The 18,930-nt window shown below is 39.2% G+C and overlaps 1 protein-coding gene across 2 annotated transcripts in view; it reads right to left on the bottom strand.

Annotated features, from left to right (window-relative positions):
• SRGAP1 (SLIT-ROBO Rho GTPase activating protein 1) overlaps positions 1–16,182 on the bottom strand; it is a 294,904-nt gene extending 278,722 nt beyond the window's left edge. For both annotated transcript variants that reach the window (XM_081309469.1, XM_081309470.1), the window contains exon 1: positions 16,042–16,182. In XM_081309469.1, coding sequence (XP_081165595.1) covers positions 16,042–16,108 — 67 coding nt within the window. In that variant the 5' untranslated portion in view covers positions 16,109–16,182. The remainder of the gene's footprint in view (positions 1–16,041) is intronic.
• Positions 16,183–18,930: the final 2,748 nt, after the last annotated feature.

The following is an 18,930-nucleotide window of genomic DNA, read 5'->3' as shown; positions in this document are numbered from 1 at the left end:
AATCCTCTGGAGAACTAACTCTGGGTCCCCTGAAAACTACCTTAAACCCTTCCGGGGCAGGTCCCCCAGTGACCTCCCACTAGTCTCCACTTATTAAAGGTTCTACTACTTCAACACCACCACACAGAGGACTAAGCTTCCAACACATGAATCTTTGAGGTACATAGCACTAACAATTTAAAAAATCATTCACACAAGGAAAATGATTAGACCCAGTTCAATAGCTCCATCAAATTTTCTAATGAGGAAATATTCCAAAGTTTCAACTAAAAAATAGAAGAGAGAAGGGGCTGAGGTTGTAGCTCAGTGGCAGAGTGCTTGCCCAGCATATGTGAGGCACTGAGTTCAATCCTCAGCACCATGTGAAAACAGGTAAGTCAAATAAAGGTTAAATTCTTAAAAAAGAGAGAGAGAGAGAGAGAGAGAGAGAGAGAGAAGCAATATTCTCCAATCCATTTGATAAGGCTGGTACAACTTAGATAAGAATCCAAAGACATTATCAGAAAGGAAAACCAGAGGTTTATTTCCTTAAAGAATTTAGAAACTGAGAAACTAAAAATTGGTGAACTGCACCAACTGTGTTACACACACACATCTGCAATGATGAAGACAGGTTTATTGCATAAATGATTTAATATTAGGACATCTATAAATATTACTCATTGACAGATTAAAGAAGAAAAAAACATATCAATAGATTAAAAAAAAAAAAAAGCAAGAAGCAGTGGAACACACCTGTAATTCCAGCTACTGGGAGGCTAAGTCAGGGGGATCATAAATTTTAGGCCAGCCCAGGTAATTTAGTGAGATCCTGTCTTAAAATAATAAAAAAGGGCTTGGAATGTGGCTCAACGGTAGAGCATTTGCCTAGCATGCCTGAGGCCCTGGGTTCCATTCCTAGCACCAAAAAATTAAAAAAAACAAACAAACAATATTCAACCACCTATCAATGATTTAAACTTGCAGTAAAGGAGAAATACAAAAAATTTTGTCACCCCACCCATGTCTAGTAGTCTGGGTGGCCTCCCAGAATTCTGCCCCACCCTAACCTTGAGGACAGGTTCCGGGAGGCCAAGTTCCTCTCCAGGTGGGTTGGCCTAAACTGGCTGATTAAGAGGGCTGCCAGAACGACCCTGAGAACCTATAACTTTATTATAATGAAATACATTAATATTCCTCCCTTTACAAGCCTCTCCTTCGCTTCATTTCTTTTACCTAATAACTACAACCTCCTAAGCCCCTAAGGGGCAGGAAGTTGATTGGTGAATTCTCCCACCTCCCCTATTCTTGTCCAAGAATAAAAGTCTTCTTCACAGTTCAGCCAGCACTTGGTCTTCTTATTGACTCCAAAAACAAACTGAAAAAAGGACCCCACCTTTGGGATCAAGGCACTGGGTTCGATCTCCAGCACCACATAAAGATAAATCAAGAGAGTCACAGCCTTTGGGACAAGAGTCCCTTATGCTTCTCTTTTGCTAGCAAAGCAATAAAACTTCTTTTTCCTTTTTTCTTAAAAAATAAATAAAGATATTGTGTCCATTTGCCACTAAATATATATATATATATATATATATATATATATACACACACACACACACATATATATGTATATATATACACATATATATATGTATATATATACACATATATATACACACACATATATATACATATATATACATATTTATATATATATAAAACAGTGAAATTTTATTTAACCTGATAAAGAGTATTTATAAAAAACAGAAAACAATCATCATCCTTAAAGAGAACACACCAGTATCAATATTATTATTAATTTCCATCAAAATTCTGCCTATAGGGGCTCGAGTTGTGGTTCAGTGGTAGAGCACTTATCGAGCATGTGTGAGTCACTTGAGTTTGATTCTCAGCACCTCATTAAAAAATAAAAATAAAAATCCATCAACAACTAAAAACTTTTTTTTAATTCTGCCTACAACAAATATACAAGAAAAATAAATCAAATCCATAGGATTTGCAAAGGAAGAAATTAATGATTTTTCTATAAATTACAAGATTCTTTTTTGTTGTTGTTATACAAAAAATAAACAAATTACTTGAAATTGTTGGTGAAGAAAAATTTTCCCATCTTCTCTGACATGTATAGACAATGACAAATTAATAGGAGAAAAACACATTAAAATGTATTAATGTGCATGGGGGAAATCACAGCGTGGTAGTGGAGTTAAGGCTTTCGTACCATCCTGAATTACAGAAAGAAATGAAAGCTTAGAGATGTGCTTGGGTCTATACTTGGTGGCTACAAGCTACAGGAGGGATGAAGGAAGGAACTCACAGTGAATAAGGACTGTCTTTTTTTTTTTCTTTTTTTTTTTTATTGGTTGTTCACAACATTACAAAGCTCTTGACATATCATATTTCATACATTAGATTGAAGTGGGTTATGAACCCCCAATTTTACCCCAAATGCAGATTGCAGAATCACGTTGGTTACACATCCACAATTTTACATAATGCCCTATTAGTAATTGTTGTATTCTACTACCTTTCCTATCCCCTACTATCCCCCCCTCCTCTCCCCTCCCATCTTCTCTCTCTACCCCATCTACTGTAATTCATTTCTCTCCTTGTTTATTTTCCCATTCCCCTCACAACCTCTTATATGTAATTTTGTATAGCAATGAGGGTCTCCCTTCATTTCCATGCAATTTCCCTTTTCTCTCCCTTTCCCTCCCATCTCATGTCTCTGTTTAATGTTACTCTTTTCTTCCTACTCTTCCTCCCTGCTCTGTTCATAGTTGCTCTCATTATATCAAAGAAGACATTTGGTATTTGTTTTTTTAGGGATTGGCTAGCTTCACTAAGCATAATCTGCTCTAGTGCCATCCATTTCCCTGCAAATTCTATGATTTTGTCATTTTTTATTGCTGCATAGTACTCCATTGTGTATAGATGCCACATTTTTTTTATCCATTCATCTATTGAAGGGCATCTGGGTTGGTTCCACAGTCTAGCTATTGTGAATTGTGCTGCTATGAACATCGATGTGGCAGTATCCCTGTAGCATGCTCTTTTAAGGTCTTCAGGGAATAGTCCGAGAAGGGCAATAGCAGGGTCAAATGGTGGTTCCATTCCCAGCTTTCCCAGGAATCTCCAAACTGCTTTCCAAATTGGCCGCACCAATTTGACTGTCTTAACAAGGCAGATATAATCTCTTAGGTCCTCAGAAGAACAGATGACAAGAATTGTCTGGGTGAGGTTCCCTGGAAGTGAAGACTTCTCCCCCCCACCCCATAGTTACTCCTGCCTGGATTATAAGAATGTTAATAATTGCATTCCTCGCGGGGAGGAAGCTTCACTGGATAGAAAGTTCCCACCCTGCACTTGGGGAAAGAAAGAAGATTTAAATAGAGTGGTAGGGAGAGAGGGAAGGAAGGAAGTCAGCAATAACTTGAAGATCATCCTTTAGTCACCATACTTTGGGGGCTGGGGTACCATTTTCTAAACCTCAATAAAATAATAATAGACTAGCAACGTGCTTTGACATAAGACCAATATGCAAAAATAAACTTCATTAATGAATAGCAAAAATAATAAGAAAACAACTTAAGAGATCTCATGAACATTAGTAACAAAAATTAGATTGGGACATAAATTTAATTAAAAAACATAAGAAATATAAAAGTTTACAGTAAGATACTTACAACAATTAAATAATTGGTGATATGTTCTCATTCATGGGTAGGAAGAACAAATACCATAAAGATGTCAATTCTCCCTTAGTGAATTTATAACTTCATGCCATATCAATCAAAATGCCAATGGGTTTTTAATGTATTTGGTTAAAATGAATTTGAAAGAAAATGAACTAAGAACACCAAGATACTCCTGAAAGAGAATAAAGAAGGAATATTTAGCCTACTAGATAAAAAGGCTTATTGTAAAGCTATAGTAATTAAGATTGTGTGGTATTGGTGCAAGAATCAATTAACCAGTAGAACACAACAGAGTGTCCAGAAACAGGTCATGCATACTGTGAAATTACAGTCAAGATGGAAGCAGCTGGCATATCATTTTTTAAAGAGGGGACAATTTAGAAAATGGGGAAGAAGGTCATCCATATGGAAAAAAAATAACAAATGTATCCCTAATTCACACATTACGAAAAGTAAACGTAACTGAATCAAAGCTTACATGTCAAAAGCAAAATTTTAAAAATTTAGAAAATGATATAGATACAAAGTAGGAAAAGATTGCTTAAACACCAAACTAAAATAAATAATTGATAAGAGTTGAACAAATTAAAATGAAAACTTGTTTACCAAGATATCCTTTTATAATAATCAGCACATATTAATTATACAAAAAAATGGATTTCACTGTGGCATTTTTATAATGCATATAAATGCTTTGATTGTATCCATCTTCCAGGTTACCCTCCCTTAACCCCTCCTCCTCCCCCTGATCCATGATCCCCTTCCATAATAGTCTCCCTTCTACGTTCATGGAATCTTTTTTCCTCCCAGATTCCACATATGAGGAAAACATGGGATACTCATGTGAATATGGTTTATAACATTTTACAAGATGATCTCCAGTTCCATCCATTTCTTGCACATGACACAATTCCATTCCTGATGGCTGAATAATGTCTACCATTCATTCATTCATGGGCTTCTAGGCTGAATCCATAACTTGGCTACTGTGAACAGTGCCACCATGATAAACATAGGTATTATGGTTTGGGTATGAAGCATTTCCCAAGGAAGCATGTGCTGAAGACTTGATCCCTATTGCAGCAATGTTCAGAAGTAGGGTTTTTGGGAAATGACAGAACCATAAAAGTGCCATAATCTGGCCATAATCAAAATGGACTATTGGGAAGCGGTGGAAACTACACCAGGTTGAATCTCGTTGGAGAGAATGGGTATTTGGGAACAAGCCTTTGAGGACACTATCTTGTCCCAAGCCCTTTCCTCTCTCCCTCTCTGCCTCCCAGCTGCCATGAGCTGAAAGAACAGAGTTCCCTCACTCCCTTCCACTGCGATGTTCCTGCCAGTTGACCACGGACTAAAACCTATGAACCATGAGCCAAAAATAAACTTCTACTCCTCTCAGCTGATTTTCTTGGGTATTCTTCACAGTGATGAAAAGCTGCTAGCACAATGGGTGTCTAGGTGTCCCCACTGTGTGCTGACTGTGATTCCTTCAGGTCTATAACCAGGAGTGCTATTGCTGGATCTATGGTAGGTAGTTCTTTGTTTGCTTGTTTGTTGAGGAACCTCCATACTTATTCCATAGTAGCTGTGTTTTCCCCTGCATCCTTACCAGCATTTGTGACTTTTTGTTTTCTTGATAATAGGTATTCTGACTGGGTGAGATGGAATCTCACTGTAGCTTTTTACTTTACGTTTTCCTGAAGAGATACCTTTCTGAAAGTGAAAACACAAGCTACAAACTGGGAGAAGATATTTGTAATAGATATAGTGGACAAAGTGGACTAATATCAAGAGCACATTTTAAAAACCCCACAAAACTCATAAATCACTAGAAAGACAAGTTAATAAATGGACAACGATATGAATAAGGATTTTAGTTACAAAAACAAATGGCCCATAAACATGTAAAAAGATGCTATCTCATAGCAATAAGAGACATACAAATGAAAACAAAGTACTATTTCTATCTTCATTGTAACTCCTGGTTGTCTACTTAAATCTGTTCTGTGCTGCCATGGTCACAGAGTTATAGCTAGAAACAGGGCCCACCAGAGAGACTACATTTCCCAGCCTCCCTTGCAATAAGATGGGTCCACATGTCCAGGTTCTCATCAGTTATACCAGGAGAAGTGATAAAGGCTAAGAAGGGCCTGGGTTTTAAAACACTGGATGTGTGCTTTTTTTGCCACACAGACATACTTAAGACTCAGTTTCAAACAGGTAGACAAGTTCAATTTTTTCTAGGTGATGGCAAAACCTTAAATGGAAGAAACCTAAATAATTTAATGGGGCAAAGCTATCCTGGTGGCCTGGATTGCACACCTCTAGGGTGTTGAATAAGCAAGAAATAAACCCCTATGTTTTTAAGTCACTGTTTTTTTGTTTGTTTGTTTCACTATATTGTAACTGTTTTGTCTCTACCATAACTAATACATTGGTCAATCCTAAGTCTTTTTCAGAAGGGTGGACTCTCATTCCCTTCTGGTAAGAATATAAATACCAACTACTTTGAGAAAAGTAGTAGTAGTGAAATTACAGTCTAGTAGTTTTACAGGTACAAACATTAATTTAGATCAATCTTTTTTGTTTGTTTTTGGTGGTAGGGATTGAACCCAAGGCCTTTCACATGCTACACAAGCACTCTACCACTGAGCCACACCTCCAGATTAATCTTTTCATCATATTCTTGAATTTTAAAAAATGAAAGTTATAAGACTATGTACTAATGTTTCATCTTTTATTAGGGAAAATCTCAAAGATGCAAAAGTGGAGAGAATAGTACAAGGAAACTTAAGTATCCAATGATTCTCAATTCATGGCCAGTCTTATTTTATCTGTAGCTCTACCTACTTTCTGCCACTCCAAGATTATCATAAAGAAAATCCCAAATGTCATATTTTCGCCTATAAATACATCAATATATATCTTTTAAAAGTTAAGGATGTGTTATACATGCCAAAATAGTATTCTCTTTTTTTTTTTTTGATATGGGGAATTGGACCCAGGGGTGCTTTAGCACCGAGCCACACCCCCAGCTCCCCCCCTTTATTTTTTGTAGTTGTAGATGGACAGAATGCCTTTATTTTATTTGTTTATTTTTATGTGGTGCTGAGGGTCGAACCCAGTGCCTCACACATGCTAGGCAAGCACTCTGTCACTGAGCGACAGCCCCAGCCTCTCCCTTATTTTTTTTTTTTTTACTTATTTTCTTAAATTATTATTTAATTTTATTTGGTGCTAGGAATTAAACCCAGGCCCTAACACATGCAGCCTCAGCCCCTCAAGACTTTCTTTCTTTCTTTTTTTTTTTTTTTTTTTTTTTTTTTTTTTTTTTTTTTTTCAGTGCTGAGGGCCTTGTGCATGATAGGCAAGCACTCTGCCACTGAACCACATTCCCAGCCCTTATTTTTTATTTTGAAATGGGGTCTCACTAAGTTACCAAGGCTGGTTTTAAACTTTTGATCCTCCTGCCTCAGCCTCCCAAGTCGCTAGGATTACAGACATGCACCATCATGCCTGGCTATTATTCCATTTTTTAAAAATAAAATTCCTCAATATCATTGAAAATGCAGTACATAGTTAAAGACTATATTCTGGATATATGAAGGTATCATACATGAAAACTAAATATCACACAAAACTATAGTGAGGTTTTTAATACAAGTGAATGATTAATATTAAATTCAAAATTGTTGTTGGATAGAAATAGGAAGAGGGGACATTTGTCAGAAAGGTATAAATGTGCAAGTCTATGGTACTAGTAATGTTCTATTTCTTAAACTGCGTGTCTGTGTCTGGCATGATAGTCTTTTTCCTTTTTAATTGCAGTAAGCTTTTATTTATTTATTTATTTTTAGTTATTGATATACTTTTATTTTATTTATTTATATGTGGTGCTGAGAATCAACCCCAGTGCCTCATACATGCCAGGCAGATGCGCTACTGTTGAGCCCCAGCCCCAGGCCCTGGTAGTCTTTTAATTATAAATGATTGTCTTCTATACCCATTTGGATGGGGAGAGTGTGAAGGAGGAAAGGGCAGAAGATGATGAGAAGAGGGAAAAAGGAAAGAAAGGAAGGGAGGGAGAAGAAAAGGAGAGAAGGCAGGCAGGCAGGTTTGCACTCTAACGACAAATATACCCCGGCTGCTTGACCTCAAAGGAAGGAAAAATCAAAGTATATTATGAGTTGTAAGCCAGCAAGAAATGGGAGCTATCCTGTGGCCAAATCTGATTATCTGGTCATCAGAAGTTCAACCCAGAGACTGAGCTTTGCTTGGAGCTACCTTGCCAACTCCCATCCTTCAGGAAGGTGAGGTTGAAAGTGAGGATTCCCTCCACTGAGACTGAAAACTTACCAGGAGCCAGATACACCATGGCCCCAAAACACAGGCATTAGGAAACCACTTTATGCAGGAAAAATAGATTCCTCCTGCCATGTATTACCGCTGCTTACATTCATGTAAAACTCATGGTACCCATGCCAAGAACCACAACAGTGACTGGCATACTGTGAGTGCCCAATAATGCCAGCTAGAGTTATGATTGCCTTTAGTTCATATTACATCATCCTTTTTATAGGCTGCTTCTTTTCAATTATTATAAAATAACTCACCATGTCATGCTGTAAAATGTTCTTTAGCACCCATTGTTAGCAACTGTGCTACATTCCATGTGCACAAGGTAGTTGACTATTTTTTTTAATATCTTTATTTATTTATTTTTACGTGGTACTGAGGATGGAACCCAGTGCCTCATGCGCGCGAGGCAGGAGCTCTACCACTGAGCTACAGCCCCAGCCCAAGGTAGTTGACCATTGCCCAGTAAAATTTAGGTAACCGTTAGCCATCGATGGACACCTAGACTATTTTCAAATTTGTATTTTTCTGAAGAAGTTACAATTTTAATTCAACTTAATGTTGTGATAGTACTTGGATACCCTAGAAAAATTTAAATGATTACCATGTTAATTTTCACTATAAAAGAATCATTATTCCAAACTCTTACTCGATTCATTCAATAAATGTTTAATGAAGCCCTATACTAGGGGGTGTGGGAGAGACATAGAAAATGGTTTCTAATGTCAAATTGCTTTCTAGTGAAGCAGAAGTAAATTAGCAATGATAAGAGAATTTTTCATTTCCACATTAGTGTATATTAATTATACAGAATAATGAGTTTTATTGTGGCATATTCATCCATGTACATAACATACTTTGATTATACCCACCCTCTCCCAATCCTCTTCCTCTTCTGTAATGGTCTCCTTTCTACTTTCATATTGTCCACACACATCGGCCCCAGATTCCACCTAGGAGAGAAGTCACGTGATATTTGTCTTTCTATGTCTGGCTTATTTCACTTGACATGATGGCTCTCCAATCCATCCATTTTCTGAAAATGGCATGATTTTGTTCTCCTTTATGGCTGAATAATACTCCACTATATATATGTGTGTATGTATTTATATATGTTTGTGTGTGTGTGTATGTGTGTGTGTATATATATATATATATATATATATATATATATATATATACCACATTTTATATGTTTGTATGTATATAGATATCACATTTGCTCTATCCATTCATTTGTTGACCAACACCTAGACTGATAGTTATTCCATAATTTGGCTAGTGTGAATTATATTATAATAAACAAGGGTGTACATGTATCTCTGACTTCAATTCCTTTAAGTATTGTATTCCTACAGTGGAGTGATATGGCTGGATCATATAGCAGATCTATCTTTAGTTTAGTTTTGTTTTTTTAGGAAATTCCATGCTGATTTCCATGGTGGTGTACTAATATAGGAATGTACATTGTGTAAAAGTTCCTTTTGCCCACATCCTCACCAGCATTTATTATTATTTGTATTCTTGATGATGGCCATTCTGACAGAGGTGAGACGAAATCTCAATATCATGTTGATCTACATTTATTTTAAAACAAAATATTTTTCTAAAGACTGTGAAAATAAATCAATGACTTTATCGATGTCATAAGAATCCTTTCATCCACAGGTAAATAATATGGGCTGTTTGGTCTATCGTTTTTGTTTTCCATATAGAATCACTAGACAGAGGTGGAGAAAAGTTAAAACAGAGGTTGTAAGCACATACATGGCAGCCAAGGTCCAGGGAATGTACTTTCAGGGTTAGTTACTTGCACCTGGATAAAAAAATAACACAACAATATAAAATCTACCTCATGAGGATCTGGGAATATGTCTTGCTTGCCTATTATATTTTCCTTCTTAATTCTACCATGAAACTCATTTCATTCTAAAAGTACATGTCATTTTCTGAAGATAACTCGAGATCCCCCAACTTTGGAATCCATTTGGGTAGCAAGATTGCCGAGATTTGGATTTAAAAAAAAAAAAAAAAAAAAAACTATCTAAATCAGAATGTAATAAGCAGCAACTGAGATACAAATAATAATAATAATAATAACCAGATAAGAATAACTAGCATGTATTGAGTATTTATTATGTGCCAAGACTGTGATAAACGCTTTCCCCAAATGATCTCATGGCAGCCTTACAAAAAGAGCAAGGTAAACACTATTACTACTCCTGTTTTATTACCCCTATTTTACAGATGAAGAAATTGAGTCTTGGAAGGAAGTCACACATCTAATTAGTGGAAAGGCTAAATAGCTAAAACCAAAGTTCCTGCTCTTTTCTTTTCTTTCTTTATTTTTTCTTTTCTTTTCTTTTTTTTTTTTTTTTTCCCAGTACTGGGGTTCAAACCTAGGGCCTCTTATACCCTTGCAAGTGCTATATACCACTGAGCTACATCCCCAGCTCTAAAGTTCCTGTTCTTGAAAACTATGTTCTATTTCTTCCCATTCTGAGAGGTCAACAGGGGAACATATATGTGCTGTTGATAGGATGGGGAAATAATTCTGGACCCAGAAATAAAAGTACCCTCACCTAAGTGTCTCTAATCCCAACTTCTATATTCAAACTACTAAAACAAAAATACACTGATGAGGCATATTTCATTTCTTATTTATCTCAATTTTTAGTTGTCTGAATTGAAGTGAAACTAGGTAACATGAATGAAATAAGAAAAGGGCCTGGCAAAGCCAGAAAGTAGACTTTAAAACCTGAAACAGAGCTAAAGATGTCTGACTCCTAAACTGGTCAACACAGACACAGCACAGGAACAAACACACCAATTTAGATTGTTAGAGCTGAGATTTACCGTCCTGTGTTATACTCCAACCTTCACTGTGTTTCAATAGGACACACATTGCCTAAACACTTCTCCAGAACATTCCTTCATAGTTACAGTTTATGAAAACTAATCAGGTAAAGGGGCTTTGCTGCAGTAGCTGCAATTAGTTTCACCAAAATATTAAGCAAATTACATTTGTGTACATTCAGGTGTCATTTTCTTTACCTTAAAAGCCATCATATGAAGCTGTTATCTAAGAACAATGGTTAGTCCCTTGAAATTATCTTAGTGAATGCCCCTCCCCACCACAAAATATAACTTAGTTATAACTAACTCCTGTTCACAGACTAGAGTTTTTATTCTCTCTTAGGTCCATATAAGATTCCTTCAAAGTCTAAATAGATAAGTATCCTATCTTCTATTTAGATATCTGCATTTTAAGAAATTTGAAAGCAAATAACCACTATCAAAAAGCAAATGACCTAGGTTATCCTCTCAAGGATGTTATAGTTAACTGTGCAATTATACATCTGTCATTAAGACTCCCTGCATCATATAATAAATGGGTTGGACAAGAAATGTTTGAGTCCCTCCCAGCTATAAAGTTTTTGTTCATAAGTTAAATTGTTGCTATTTTCCAATCCAGGTTATATGTTTTTGTTCATAAGTTAAATTGTGGCTATTTTCCAATCCAGGTTATAAATTTTTGTTCATAAGTTAAATTGTTGCTATTTTCCAATCTAGGTTATATCAAAGTAATAAAAGTACACAGAATTTCCACATTAGTGGCATTAGTATTTTTAATTTCCACATTAAAAACCTATGGCATGGGGCTGGGGTTATGGCCCCGTGGTCAAATGTTTGCCTAGCATATGCAAAGCTCAGGATTTGATCCTCAGCACCACACAAAGATAAATAAATAAAACAAAGGTATTGTGTCCAACTACCCACTAAAAAAAATAAATATAAAAAAAAAACCATGATAGGTAGCCATCAGATTAAATTTGCATTTCCTTAGGTTCCATCTGCAGAGCAAAATGTACTATTTGTATTTCAGGCAGCAGAATGATCAAGAGCAACAGGTTTTCTTGGCACTTCCTGTACATATCCCATGTCAAAGAGTATGAGGCTATCCTCAGTAAAATACTGCGAATGAGAGCTGTCAATCCTTAGCAACTAAAAGTATGTATCATTAAAACAAACACAATCTCTCATCCAAGAGTTACAGTTCATAAAGTGTGCCTTTTGACTCTTTTGGTTCCATATGTATACTTCCACAATATTTTTCCTGCAGATTACAGAAATTGCACAGATCACTAAAAGCCTCAGATAATCCCCAAACCTTCTGTTAGCCAATTATTCAATCTCTTCCACTGCTCAGCTTTTGCCAGAGATGCTAACAAGCAGCACAGTCAACTGGTTTGAACTTCATACACTTTTTCCAGACACACTTGCCTTTTTTTTTTTTTAAAGAAAGAGAGAGAGAATTTTTTATTATTTATTTTTTAGTTTTTGGCGGACACAACATCTTTATTTGTATGTGGTGCTGAGGATCGAACCCAGGCTGCACGCATGCTAGGTGAGTGCGCTTGAGCCACATCTCCAGTCTGACACTCTTGCTTTTTAACAGCTCACACAAATGAGAGATTTATTTCTCTGATTCTAAGTCTTTCAAAGGAAACTGACCAACATTTATGAAATAGCCAAACTCTCTACTCAAAGTTAGCACATTCCTTTAAATTGTAGCCTTTGTCCCTAATGCAAACTTATCCGTTTCTTAAAAGTTTGTATTTTTTTGTTTTAGATTTTTGAGACAGGGTCTTGGTAAGTTGTTCAGACTGGCCTGGAACGCCATCCTCCTTCCTCAGCCTCAGGAGTTGCAGGGATTACAAGAGTGTACCACCACACCTGATTAATGATTTGTATAATTTCTGATTTTCCCTGTCTTACAACTCTATGCTATATTTAGCTGAACATGGTTTTGATTATTATTTTTCTGTGTTCTTTATTTCATTACATTTTAATTCTCCAAGAACTCAATTGATTAATTATGAGAATGAATGAAAGCAAAAATGATTCCCCCCAAACAGGGAAGCCAAGAGAAACTGAAAAGCCTGAACATTTTATGAAGAAATTAATATGAACTGACATGACATCTTCAATGAAATTCAGAAACCCTAAGAACTAAAAGAGTCCAAATTCCTTATCTTATAGATAAGAAAACCAAAACCCAGAAAGAAGCTAAATGACTTTCGTAGAATGATACATGTAACTAGACACAGTTACGGTCTCATACATAAAAAAATTACACATTGTCACCAGGAATGGTTCTATTCACAGTTGAATATGGCCACATGAAGACTGTTCCAAAACCTCAGGAGGAAGTCACAGTGGTAAAATCCCATATCTAAGATCATTCCTTTAATTCAAGATATTTATCTCAGAAATTCTGAGAAAAAAGCAATTGTTATCAGGGACTTGGAGAGAGTTAAGAAAAGCCAACATCCCAGAGTATTAGATTCTAAGTTGGAAGATGAAAAAAGTTACTCACAATTAAAATGATTCTGAAAATCACCTCTACAGGGCTGGGGCTGGGGCTCAGTGGTAGAGTGCTTGCCTAGTATGTTCGAGGCCCTGGGTTCGATCCTCAGCACCACATAAAAATAAAAACAACATAAAACTATTGTAAAAAAAAAAAAAAAATCACCTCTACATCTAAGCTACCTAGAGTCCAATATATATGGCTTTAATTCACTGGGAACACATCTGTGTCTTAATGAGTCCCACATAGCCAGGTTTTCTTTCAGCAATGGAACAGCCCAGTTTATTTTGCTTATCATTAGATAAAGTAGCTGGCTAGACTATTCCAAATCACAAATTGGTACTCTGCAAGGGTAAGATGCTCCCCCTTGAAAAGGCATTCAATAAATATAACAGGAAAACAGTCTTATCTCCCATACTATTCCCACCAAGGGCTTACTCTCAATGCACAGGACAGCTGGCCTCAAGCACTACGGAATTGGCATTTCTCTCCTCTCCCATCTTGATTTTGCCTAGAAATAAGGGTCAGTTTTTGCTATTTAATATGTTTATGATCCAAATCCACTGTAATAACCTATTCCCATGTTTGCCTATATAGGCAATGATGGAGGTGAGACACCAGATGTGTAAGTACTTGAGGAGGAAAGGTAAAGTCTGGCCACAGGGCAGGACAAATACAGTGAAGAGTCCTAAAGCTGCTGAAGGAATCTTCAATGTGCATAAGGGGGAAGGTTGAAGGGAATTAGGTGGAGGTCATTTTCTGTGGGATAAAATTAGTTTCAAAAACCATTTTCACCATATTCCTAATTCATCCTTATCTAGATTTGATGGATTATAACACATCCCATTTAACTGATTTTTTTTAACTGATTTTTAATCAATGTAAAGAGCATCCACTCTCAAGTATACAGGTAAACACATATCCCCCAAATTTCATACACTAGAAGAAATTAATCAAGAAAAAAAGATCATATATATATATATATATATATACACACACACTTTTTTTTTTTTTTTTGCAAATAAGGACTTGATCATAGGCAAATGATCTTAGAGCAGAGATAAGTAAACCATACTAGGAAGTGCATTCTGCTAATCAGTGCTTCAAGCAGCAAGAAAACCAGATCTCCACCCCTCAAAGACCTGCCACAAAGAGCCATGTGGAAAAACTGCCCAGGGAAATGGTGACTGAACAAGAGTACTACCTTAGAATGAATGGTTTTAGACAGTGTGGGGACTCATTAAGAAAAGAATGGTTACCCTCATTAGAAAGTTTACCCAGTTCTAAGGAAATAATTACTTCTCTGCTAATATAACTTCCAAATCAGTGTAATAAGTTCTTTTAAGTATAAATTATCTTAATTCCAGACAGGAAAAAAAATTCTGTTTCTTAAATGATGCTTAGCTTAACTCCACTAGAGGGGACACCCTAAAGGAAACCTAAGTCTGGGTGGTGGCCATGAGTTGGTCCCTATTCACACTCACCATCAGTTAAATCAGGACCCCCACCCCCACCAGGTCTTCTCACAGGACTCCAGGTCTTTTCACAACTTGACCACACAAAAGAACAGTCAGGCTCCTCCTGCCTTTCCCAAGGCAAATACAGTAATGCCTGTCTCAGCAGCCCTTTCATAAGACTGTATATAGACAAACACAGGTGTCGACATAACAATCTTTTTGAACTTTGCATTGAATATGCCAAAGAACAACAGTGATCTGAAGGCTCCATCCATTGTCTCCATTAGGAAAGCTACAGAGAGACCACACAAGAGGAGGAAAAACCCAACAAACACATATATGTTTATTAAACACTTCAACAGCAAAACAAAATACTTGGAGAGAAAATATTATTTTTTAAACCACAAGATACAGACAGTAATAAGAGGTTAACCAACCTTAATTAGGTTTTCTTCATTAGTTGACAATGTGAATGGACTGAAACTACTACTCAAATATTCAAATCTTCATTTTACATCCAAGTGGCTTCCAAATGATAAAGCGATATTCTTATGTGAGTGTGAAAGATGGCACTCAATTCCAGCCCATTATAAAGGAGGAGTCAGATCCCACTAGTCTGCTGGGTTTAACTGCCAGGCTATATTATAAAGCTATTTTATAAAAGAGGAGCTTGCCTTAATAAATTAATAGTGGAGAGTGTAAATGTCTGAAATAGCCTTCACTCTATGAAGCCCTAGACCACTTGGTGTTCAGACTCTACAAAATGACTCCATAGAAATCTTATGTTGTGACAATGATTTCACCTAAAAAGAATTATGATGATGATGTTGATGATAACTGAGCTGGAACCACCGGCGCTGCCGGCCTGCGGGTGTAAATTGCCAGCCAAAGGTGGTTAACTTCCAGCCAGTTCTCTCCCTGTTGGAGGTGCGGCTGGCAGCCCCAGGAAGCCACTCGGTATCTAGCTCCCTGTAGGTTTGACCGGACTGGGGTTGAAACTGTACCGGCTGGTAGGAAGCCCTGGGCTGCTCAGCCAGGGCTCGAGCTGTCCCTCGCCACCTTCCTCAAACGCAGACACCAAGTTAGCAACGCAACTCCACGAGCACAATGACAAGAAGGCACACAAAAGGAGCCAGGCAGCCGCTCCCATCCTTACCTTTGACTTGACTTTCATACTCGGCTATGATCTCTTTGTCCTTTTTGAATCTGCTGGGGGTGGACATTATCCAGCTGTTCCGGGTTTGTTTTCAATGAACAAGTTCTTTTCAGTGGTCACAAGCCGGTCTCCTTGGAGAGGCAGAGTTGTACTCCCACACGCCGGGAACCCAGAGGCAGCACCGGCAGGAGGGAAAGGAGGAGGAAGAGAAAGAGGAGGAGGAGGAGGAGAAGGAGGAGGAAAAGGGAGCGAACAGAGAACTAGATTAACCCGGGCGCGGGCACCATGCTCTCGGGATTGAGCCGCCGTCGATGATCCCTAAAGGAACCCGAGGCCGTAGAGGCCAGCCGCGCAAACTCCAGCTAGCGAGTGGCGGGGGGCGTCTCCCTGCCCACCCCACCCGGATCCCGGCCACTTCCTCTACGACCGCTGGGCGGACGCGGGGCTCGCGCCGACGCTCCGCACCATTGTTAGAAACCTGCACCCGGCGCCCGGGGGAGGGCCAGCTGTGGAAGACGGGAGCCTGGAGAATGCGCTCAGATCGGGGCCACGACCCTCTCTTCCTGCCTGCTGCTGCCGGCTCCGGGGCTCAATGGTCCCACCCGGGCTGGGGATGCTGCTGCCGCGGCTGCCGCTTCTTCGCCTGCAAATACAGTTGCTAACGCCGGGGCAGGCAAAAGGAATCGAAGTCCTAAAGCGAGTCACCGCTGCTGGACTTGGAGGGTGCCTGCTGCGACCTTCGAACGCGCTCTGGGCACAGCCCCAGCGGAGTTTAGGTCTCGCGAGCCGGCGCAGCGAGGGTCCTCTGCCTCCTTGGTCACCGGGCGCCAAGGCTACCTCTTTCTCCTGGTCCCCCTTTCCGCTGCTGCCCCCAGGAGGCCGCCGGTGACTTGCACACTCGCACACGCACCCAGGAGAGCCGCGCCCCCGGCGGCCGCAAAGTTGTCGCCGCGCGTACGGCCCGCGGCTTAGAGGCTCCCAGCGAGCTAAGTGCGGGCGGCGGCCGCCCGTGTGGCAGTTCTGGGCTCTGCGAGGCGGGGCTAGATTCGCGGGAGGGGACAAAGCTGTAGCTGATGCCCTTCTCCGCCCTCGTCCCTGTTCCCACTAGCTGAGGAAACGCCGGGCTCGTCCCGGAAGATGGATGCCTCTTGTGGCCAACCGCAACCCAGCCCCGCGCGTCGAGCCCGGGCAGCCGTGGGCGGCGCCCTCTGCGTCTGCCTCTGCTGGGGCTCCGCTCCGCTTGCTGCCGCGATCGCGGCTCCAGCAGCTGGAAAGCCCCTTCCTGACCAGGGAAGATACCTTCGGCCGACAGTGGGGACGTTTGTGAGGCTCTTTTCAGAACACATTGGGGAAGTGCAGAGCTGGATGTCTCTGTAACAGAAAGAGATGTGACTCCTAGATGTTGAACCCCAGTACGAAAACTGAACACTGTCTTGTGAATGACCTCGCTGTTAAAAATCAGAGGGAGAAGCTCTTCCGTGGGGGAGGACAGAAACACCCATCTTGAACACTCTATCTTCTGCATCCTGGAAGTAGCTGGAGATTCTAGGATGGTGGGAAAGGCATGGTATAGGAACAAGTCACTCAGAGGATGTCGCTGGCTCCCCCTCTCCACCCTTCCCAGACACGTTTACCACTTGGCACATTTTGTGGCTCCTTTCAAATCCCTTCTCAAATACTATGGCTCTGATTTATATAAGTGATGTGTCCAAAGGCGTGTCCATGACAAAATGTTTTTCCTCCGAGATAGAGACTTTTAGACTTTGATCATTCATTCATGTATTAGGCGATAAACTTTCTTTCAGCTGGCCCAACCAACACCTAAGAGCTAGGAATTCAGAGACTGGGAACCTGCCCCAAACAGTCTACTCTTGATAAATAATTACAAGCAATACAATAATTCTTTCTGTAAGAGAAAATACTCTCTCTTGTAAATACAGGGGCTTGGGAGCCCTGAGGAGGGAAAAAGGGATCTTGTAAGAAGGTTTGAGAGTTCACAAAGCCGTGGTACTTGGAGCAGGGTTTAAATGGCCTTTTGTTCTTTGAGGTGTATGGTGGAAGCAAATGCATGGCCACATGCATGCTAGGCAAGCGTTCTACCACTGAGTCACACTCTAAACCAAGGAATCTAAAGGACTAACAGTAAGAAGTTGGTTTTCCTAAGCGAGAGAAAGGAATGCATTTTAGGGGGAAGGAGCATTGTACTCTGGGGACCTACAAATAGGGTTACAAGATATTTTCACCCAAATACCAGGTCAGATAGAAAGTAGAAAATAACTTAAATTTAAAGTGTGTATATTGTTTGTAATTGCACAGGGTTTATTTATTTATTTATTTTAAGGTTTTATTTTATTTTATTTTTTAGCAAATCTTCTAACTTTATTACAAGAGAATAGAATGTGGAGGAAAGCTCCAAACCAAAAATTTAAAGTTTTTTTTTAATTTATCTATTGCTGCACAGGAGATTTTATTGTGGCATCCCAGGCTGCCCTAATTGCTTGTGGAGCTGTCTTATGTAAGGGTATACAATGAAGAGCCAGGATGTCCAAAGCAGAGGTTAGAAAGGAAGGTCAGGGCCAGCTGGGGGAGGCTGTGTGTGTCGTGATGAGCTCTTGGACATAGTTCTGTAGACAACAGAGAGCCTTATAAGTAGAGAAGTGTCATGATCAGGTTTGTGTTGCATAAAGATAATTGTTGGCAGCATGGAAGGATGGGTTAGCCATGAGGAGAGACCACCAGAGGCGGGCAGCCCATTCAAGTGATAATTGTAGTCAGATGGGGTTCATATATGATTCGTGGCATTAATGGGATTTAGTTCATGTATATATCTGGGAAATACAATGTGGAGGCAGAGATTGCAAACCCTAGAACTGAATCATTGGCTGAGTC

This window comes from Spermophilus citellus (genome assembly GCF_964194105.1).
Source record: "Spermophilus citellus genome assembly, chromosome: 10".
In the NCBI taxonomy this organism is placed as follows: Eukaryota; Metazoa; Chordata; class Mammalia; order Rodentia; family Sciuridae; genus Spermophilus; species Spermophilus citellus.
Note: the sequence above shows the minus strand (reverse complement) of the source record. Positions and strands in the feature narration are given on the sequence as shown.